Source organism: Blennius ocellaris (assembly GCF_963422515.1).
Source record: "Blennius ocellaris genome assembly, chromosome: 17".
In the NCBI taxonomy this organism is placed as follows: Eukaryota; Metazoa; Chordata; class Actinopteri; order Blenniiformes; family Blenniidae; genus Blennius; species Blennius ocellaris.
The window spans coordinates 16,155,888-16,163,991 of record NC_137666.1 but is presented as its reverse complement, the minus strand read 5'-3'; the positions used below and the strand labels follow the sequence as shown (position 1 = coordinate 16,163,991).

General features: G+C 42.1%; 2 protein-coding genes across 2 annotated transcripts; both read left to right on the top strand.

Annotated features, from left to right (window-relative positions):
- Window positions 1–252: 252 nt before the first annotated feature.
- pld4 (phospholipase D family member 4) lies at window positions 253–4,488 on the top strand (the record flags this gene model as incomplete). The annotated part of the gene is made up of 10 exons (XM_080512657.1): window positions 253–303; window positions 396–556; window positions 1,491–1,674; window positions 2,057–2,177; window positions 2,258–2,385; window positions 2,456–2,656; window positions 3,391–3,530; window positions 3,613–3,778; window positions 3,871–3,967; window positions 4,081–4,488. The coding sequence occupies 10 exons, from the start codon at window positions 253–255 to the stop codon at window positions 4,278–4,280; spliced, it is 1,449 nt and encodes a 482-aa protein (XP_080368783.1). The 3' UTR covers window positions 4,281–4,488.
- Window positions 4,489–5,237: 749 nt separating this feature from the next.
- Window positions 5,238–8,009, top strand: srp14 (signal recognition particle 14). The gene is made up of 5 exons (XM_080512314.1): window positions 5,238–5,337; window positions 6,394–6,466; window positions 6,553–6,665; window positions 6,966–6,998; window positions 7,138–8,009. Exons 1-5 carry the CDS (start codon window positions 5,314–5,316, stop codon window positions 7,225–7,227), a joined length of 333 nt encoding a protein of 110 aa, XP_080368440.1. The 5' UTR covers window positions 5,238–5,313; the 3' UTR covers window positions 7,228–8,009.
- The last annotated feature ends 95 nt before the right edge of the window (window positions 8,010–8,104 follow it).

The following is an 8,104-nucleotide window of genomic DNA, read 5'->3' as shown; positions in this document are numbered from 1 at the left end:
TGAAGTGAAAGTAAAAAGAGGAAGAGAGCCGGGATATATATTTAACAGCCCGAAAATCACCTCGGCTCAGTTTCTACCGACAGCTGGAGGGGAAGAAGCAGCATCTGCTTTCTGTGAGTCACTTTTGCTTTCATTGCTAATAAAACAAACACTATTGAACTGTTTCAGCAGCGGACGATTAGAACTATATGTTTCCATAGTTTCCTTATCTTTTAATCGGTCTCCGGTAGATGAGCAGAGTTTAGATTGAACATGCCCACCTCGTACGAACGCCTCCACGACGGTCATGAGTCAAACAAGCTGGTAGGACTTGCTTATCAAACTATTCACTCCCAAGTTTCTTTCTACTGTTAAAAAAAAAAAAATTCCTTTTCTCCTGAACTTCACACCGATAGAACTCGACCAGCTGCGTGGCTTTAGTTGTGGTCTTGGCCGCTCTGACCATGTTGGGGATTTTGCTTGCCGTCGCTGTGCTGGAGAGACCACCACCACCCCCCGACAATGGTGACGTCCTGCCCGGGGCAGCTGGTGGGAGCAATTTATCTGATGAGTGCAGGTAACTTCCACGAAACATTAAGTCATACCGGACACTGCAGGAAAACATTATTTTATCCATGATGATGTAAATAAAGACCGATAGTGTCTGCAGAGGCTGGAAAAGCAAGTTTGCTCATTGCTCAAAGGTCACCGCTGAGGGTCAACTGCTCATGCTCATGAGGTGCATCTGATGGTAAACCTATACCATAATGAATGTTTTGTACCATCACTGCAACTTGATCCATAAACTTTGACAGCGTTACTCCAAAAGACCTGGGCGCTATGAACCAGGATTCCTCATTTTCAAGGTTGAACGTTTATAAAAATCGGTTCGTAAAGTGACCAATCAGATTATTGGGGTGGCACCATGGCAGCTCTGCTCCTGTCTTCAACCTGTTCAAATATTTAATATTACACTCATTCGAAAAAACAAAACAAAATCCAATGTTTTGTGTGGTTGAAGGGAAGCAGCTGTGTTGACGTGCTGCAGCTTCCTCTGTTGGGTTATAACTGAACTGCAGGAACTACAAACTTTCTACCACAAAAAAACCAATAATTCTTATTTTGCATATAACCAATAATCAACACTTGTATTTATAATATTAATCTATAGTGTAAATCTCAATTTCCGGTGTACAACTGTTCTCTATGGTTATGAGATATAATATAGTACCATCATTTTCAATATTTCTGATAGATCCCCTTTTTATGTTTGGGAAATGCAAAAAGAATTACGATCAACTTTTGCTCGATTGTTTTGATTTTATAGCTCCATCCTACACAGAAGTCCTAAAGTATCATGTGCAATCCTCAAAAAAGAAGCCTTTTCTGTCACGTTTGACAACAAATTACTGACATTTCTTAATTAATGATTAGTGTCTCTAAATTTCACGAGATTGTTTTTTCCCCTCAATTCCTTTTCCAACAACAGATTTCCCTGCTTTGTCCCTCAGGTTGACCCTGGTGGAGAGCATTCCTCAGCATGTCAAATATAAAGACAACGTAACACTCGGGGTCCCTCTGGAAAAGGCCTGGAAAGATCTCATCTCCGTGGCAACCGACCAAGTGGACATAGTGTCTTTTTACTGGACGTTAACTGGGGAGGACATCAACGTGAACTCTTCCTCTGACAAACCTGTGAGTGATGATCAGCTGCAACTGAAGACAAATGAGAACGACACTCATAAATGGTCTATTAAACTTATGTACTGGGGAAATGTGAGTCAGAACAGTTTTGTTTTTTTTATCCCCACATTTCTCAGACACATAGTAAAGTAAATAAAAACTGTTTTGTAAACAATGTAGAGCAGGAATTCTCTCTGTGGAAGGAAAATACTTATAGGATAATTTTTTTAATATATATATATATATATATATATATGGATTGTACATTACATGATGTGACTAACTTGAAAAAAAGAGCTGATAAAAGTCAGTGGATTCAAATTATTGTAGTGAATTACAGGAATGCGTGACTTTGTAATGTGCTGCTTCCTGATGCTCAGTCTGTTGTGGGCAGGGAAGGGACATCCTGAGAGACTTAGAAGCGTTGCCCTCCAGGAATGTCTCTGTCCGGATGTTGACCAGCATCCCCTCCGTCCGCAACAACTCCACGGATCTGAAGCTCTTGAAGCAGAAAGGTGGCGGGAGTCGCTCCTGATCGTCACGTGAGTTCAAGTGTTCACTCTCCTCTCCTCACCCGCCACCTCTTCCTTTGCAGGGGTTCGGGTCAGGAGGGTGAACTTTGGACGCCTGACCAGCGGCGTCCTCCACACCAAGTTCTGGATCGTTGACAGGAGCCACGTGTTTATTGGGAGTGCCAACATGGACTGGAGGGCTCTGACGCAGGTAAAACACAAGTCGACACAACTCGGTGTGTGTCAATGTCTAGAAGCTGACGGAGCGCGTTGGATTGTAGGTGAAGGAACTGGGAGTGGTGGTCTACAACTGTTCCAGCCTCGCGCAGGACCTGCACAAGATCTTCATGTCCTACTGGGACATGGGACTGTCCAACAGCTCCCTGCCAGAGCCCTGGCCTGCACAGTATGACACTGCCATCAACAAACAACGTCCCCTGCTGGTGACAGAGGGGAACATCTCCAGCAGCATGTACCTCTCAGTGAGCCCATGTTTCACTTCATTCTTAGTTGTTGTTTTTTTTTAAAGAGGAACTTTCTTAAAATCAACGGCAGAATGGAGTATATCTTTCTTATATCTATATTTCTTAGCTCAGGTCAGAAAAAGGCCTTTGATTAATAAGTGAAAGCATAAACATATAAAAACCAACGGAAAAATAAGTGATCAAGAGAAAATGATACAAGTGGTGGAGCCCGGGTGAAATATGTATTTCTCTTAGTATGGCACATTAAACACTATTACAACAACACAAAAATGTGTCTCGCTCAAAAACAATTGTCTATAAAAGACACAAACAACTTTAAATTACTTAGAATAGGCAGATTTGATTAAAAAAAGATGAGAATTGGCCATATAAAGGTTGTTTTTCTTATATAAGTTGTGTGAAATAAACATATTCATGAATTATCAGGCTGCATGTTCAGTGTTTCCTGTGTATTAGATTGGACAAAGTTGAAGTGCAAGTCAAGTGGGGCTCTGTAGCATAGTCATGCTACACTTTACCACAGAGACAGAAAATACAATAGTGTCCTCAGAGTAAAATCAGGAAGTAATCAGACTAGTCCTACACTTCCTGTTTAAATGACTGTAAAATGACTTTTGCATCCTTCTTTATAAAATAATGCCGTGTGAACCAGTAAATGTGCTTGACAAGCTCAGTTTACACAAACCCAATGTTTTTTTATAGTCTAGTTATTTGGTTATTCCCCCACGCAGGCCTCTCCACCACCGTTCTGTCCTCCATCCAGGACTTTGGACTTGGAAGCTATTCTCTCCTCCATCTCAGAGGCTCAACACTTTATCGACGTGGCCGTCATGGAGTACTCCCCCATCACTGTCTTCACCCAACCTCAGAGGTGAGGCGGCCATTGTCTCCATCCTCACCACATCTTCTCTGGTTTGATCTCATTGCCTTGACATCTTCGTGCACCCGAACAGATACTGGCCTTTCATCGACGACGCCCTCAGGACGGCCGCTTTCGATGCAAAAGTGAAGATCAGGATGCTGATCAGCTGCGGGCGTGACTCCGATCCGACCATGCTGCCTTTCCTGCAGTCTCTGGCGTCGATGAACTCTCCTCAACATCACATCCACATTGAAATAGTAAGAAACCACGTCAAAGAAGTACATCTACACGACAGATTGGCCAGAAAATCTTTTTTTTGCTTACATGTTTGTTTGGCTTTTTTCTTCAGAAATTGTACACCCTCCCCATGGGAAACCAGTCTGATATTCCATACAGCCGAGTCAATCACAACAAGTACATGGTGACTGATAAAGTGGCCTACGTCGGTGAGAAAACCGTGTTTTTGTGTTGTATTTGAATTCTATTGACCGTGGATTATTGATAGAGTGAAGCCACTTGGATCAATCATTGACCAGACGGCGCGGTGTCCCTCCGCCAGGTACCTCCAACTGGGCCGGGGATTACTTCATGACCACAGCCGGAGTGGGCCTGGTGATTTCCCAGCATGCCCCTCACTCTGAGTGGACGACGACGCTGCAGAGCCAGCTCAAGGCGGTTTTCAACAGAGACTGGGACTCACAGTTTGCCGTCCACCTCGACGACGTGGGACACAACCCAGACTGTGCTTTAGCAACATGACCACACCTCAAGTATTTTGGGGGGGTTTTGTCTCGTCTTTTGTACAATGTTTATTTTAGAGGTGTTTCAAACAAACTTTTTAATCGAGATACATTAAGATGATCAAGTATGTTTATGAAGTTACAACAGCTGCAAAAAAAAAAAAAAATAGCTTAAACTAAATGTATGCTTGTGCCAGAAGTCAGTACTTCTTTTCTTGACAACAACATGAAACTGAGGATTAAAAATAAGACGGTTTGGTGAGAAACAAAACATGCGCAAGTTCAAGTTTTGTGACCTCCAATTCCGTCAAGTATTCATCATCATTCCTTTTTTAAATTATATGTTTTCCTCTTCTTAAAGACAAAATAGAAAGAATTTGTGTTCAAATGGATTTTTATGATCGCATTTCTGCAAGTTACCTTCAATTATATGCTCTGGTCCCCTCAAATCTTTATTTTTACCGATTTATACCATATAATCCATGTCTCTACTCTGTAATTCTATGAATCTGTATCTGAATGTATTTACGATTAAAGTTATTGGTTTTTTTAAAGATATTTTGTACATGTAAACTGAAGAGATTTCCAGCTATTGACTATGTAATAAAATGTAACTGATACTGATTGTAATATCCACTGGTCATTTTACTTCTATATTTCTAAAACCCTTTGCTCCTCAGTCATTGTCTACAGTGTCTGATTGCTGCTCCCTGCTCTGATGTGTTTCACATGTACCTGAACGTATGATCACCTGTGGCTGCACTTCATATTGGGCTTCAGTCGTGTGTCTGTTTTCACTGTTCTGATACATGAGTTCTGCACGAGGCATGATAGGTGGTCCAATAATAATTTCAGAACTTAATGTACCAGCTCCACGTGTGTTCAAATTGAGTGCGCTGTAGACGCTCCTCCCTGTCAACAGGGGGCAGTGTAACTTCTCGTGGAGGCAGCGTCCATGACGTCAGAGGGCGGAGTTCCTAACTTGTAGTACGTGTGCTTCACTGCGGTTAGCTTCAGTGGCTAACACCTTTAGCACAGTACAAGTCACAAACATGGTGCTGCTGGAAAATGACTCGGTAAGAACAACATTCATACAGTTACTGAACCGCTCCTCTGCTGCCATCGAACGAGTCAAAGCCGAACACGGCTTTCTGCAGCTCAGTTAGCGTATCGCTAAGCTAAACGTCAGATTTACAGCCGCTAGCGTGCTAGTGTTCGGTTAAATCTTCACTTGTTAGGCTGATAATGACGTTAACTCATCATTTACGGGATAATATTATACATTACTCAAGAACCAAGCTTTATTTTATGTATTTTCTATGACAATAATGTGTTGTCGGGCTAACTAACCAAAGTTGGTCTGGTTAGTCGTGTGTTTTGGTTGGTTTCAATACAGTGACTTACTCGTTATCAGGACTAAGTGGAATTTGCTCTGTTAAAACGATTTAAGTCCTCACATAGAGGATCTGGCAGTTTGATTAAACATCCATTCGCAAATGTCAGCGTCATCACATGATCGGGCGAGGTCACCCTTAAGCTGATCAGATCTAGATTAGTTTCTTTTTCCTCCTTCTATGCTGCCTCCTGTCTTGTTTTCCTGCTCCAGCACACCATATTGTACCGAGGGACTCATGATGGAGACACGTTGTGTGTGTGTTGCAACATTTCAAGTGATGTAGGAGGATTTCTCTTCAGAATCCGTGTTGCACAGGCTGAGCCACAGGGAACCACTGGGCCGCCGTATTAAGTGTTGACTTGCCACAACACGACTCATTCAACCAGTAGTCCATCATCAAGAAGCTGAAATCTGTGGATCACATGTGTTGGTGCAGGAATTTAAGTGACGTATAACACCAAGCCTCCCAGGACTAAACACTGAGCTTAACGTTTGTAATCAGTCTCTTCTCGAAATATATGTTTGAAACCGCAGTCACCTTTTAACCAGTGGATCATTGAAAGGACTGAAGTGGTTGAAAGGACTCTGTCACTCCTGCTGCCCTGGGCCACAGTTGAACAGTAGCCGTCTTTGTATATTAGACTGTCTCTGTACGTCCTGCATTCATTTATAATTTTGCGTATGGGATTTTGTAATCTGGGATCCTGGAAACATTAACATTGTCTTGTTTTCTCAGTTCCTCACAGAGCTGACACGGCTCTTCCAGAAGTGCAGAACATCAGGCAGTGTCGCCATCACGTTAAAGAAGTGTGGGTGTCCTCCCTTTTGATTTTTTTTCTTTTCTTGCCAACCTATACAGGCTTGTAATAGGATCTTCTTGTTATCGTATTTCCAGATGATGGCAGAACCAAGCCCGTGCCCAGGAAGGGTCACACAGAGTCATTTGAACCCGCTGACAACAAGTGTCTAATCAGAGCGTCGGATGGAAAGAGGAAAATTAGCACAGTGGTAAGATTTGTGTTTTGTACATAGTCTGCCCTGCTGCTTTATGCCCTGTGAAGTTTAAGCAGCAGTGTAATGTGGTTCATTACTCCAGTGGAGTGGTACGATCACAATATTTTTCTGACACATCCTGCTGTTATTTTTGAGGTGAAAACACTAAAAACCCCAGACTTTTTTCTGACCTTTTTGAGTCTGACGTCTCTATTATGGCAGCTGAATGCATGACATTTCTTTTAAATGAGTGAGGGAACGTTTCATTGTTAATTCATTTTTTTTCTGTTAATTTCTCAATTCTGAATTTTTCAGGTTAACACCAAAGAAGTAATCAAGTTTCAAATGGTAGGTGAAATTATTCTTTTTTTTAACAAAAATAAATAAATAAAATTGGGGTTTAAAGCTTCTTTTATCATTGTATTTTTCGCTAATCTTAATTTAATGAATCCCTCATTACTATTGCTTAACTTCCTTTCTTTTCCAGGCGTACTCCAACCTCCTCAGAGCTCACATGGATGGACTAAAGAAGAAAGACAAGAAGAGCAAAAGCAAGAAAACCAAAGCCACGCAGTGAGCGCGAGACTCTTTGAAATAACATTGGGTACCTGAACTGGCCAGTGCGATCTGAGGGAGCGGAACGCAGCCCCGCTCAGCCTCAGGATCACTGTTCATCCACCCAGTCACTGCTCAGACATTACGCCATCGCTTGCATGGAGACATCTCGCCCCCGGCCGCCTGCTGCCGTCAGTGACTTGCAACAGGAATGCCCGAGGGTGTCACACACTGTGCGACGCAAGCCAACATCATCCAATCTCCCAACATTTCTGCTTCAGAACCCGTTTTCTCTCCAGCCGAGCTGCACCGTGGAGTGTTTCCATCAGAGCTCCGCCATTCACAACCCTTCATACTGTTTAATTGTTTGTTTTGGGATGTTTGTGGAAGGACCTTTTTGATTTTTTTTTTTTTTTTTTTAATTCAGTTAATTTTTTTTCCATGAGGCCTCAGAAATACGACTGAGAGTAAACTCATATATTTGTTGTCCAGTTTCACTTGACTAAAAAACCCCCGATTTGAGTCAAATTAACGTTAACGTTCCCTCCCTTCTTTCTACATTTGAATGCCAACACACAAAACTGTCAATGATCAAATGTACTGTGCAAACGATGAGTTAAACGTTTTACTGAAAGGCATGTTTGAGTACAGAGACAAAGCTGTAATTCTAATAATGGCATTTCTGTTAGTCACCAGTACAAGGCAGGTTTACCTCCAGCCACAACATTTTGTTCTTCGCCCGTTTTGTCCCGAGTCCTTGTTGTAGTGGAGGAGAACAGCAGTGGGGATTTAAGTTGGAAAATAAAGTGCTTTGTTACAAGATACTACACTTCTTTTTTTTGTTTTTGTTTTTTTTGTCCACTTCGTTAAACCAGCCAACGACAAGAAAACACGTAGAA

What these genes read in the sequence shown, in the direction of transcription:
- srp14 (XM_080512314.1), top strand. Translation starts at nt 5,314, where the DNA reads ATGGTGCTGCTGGAAAATGACTCG. An exon ending in TGCTGCTGGAAAATGACTCG is followed by an intron (nt 5,338 to 6,393) that starts GTAAGAACAACA and finishes TTGTTTTCTCAG; the next exon opens with TTCCTCACAGAGCTGACACG. An exon ending in CGCCATCACGTTAAAGAAGT is followed by an intron (nt 6,467 to 6,552) that starts GTGGGTGTCCTC and finishes TCGTATTTCCAG; the next exon opens with ATGATGGCAGAACCAAGCCC.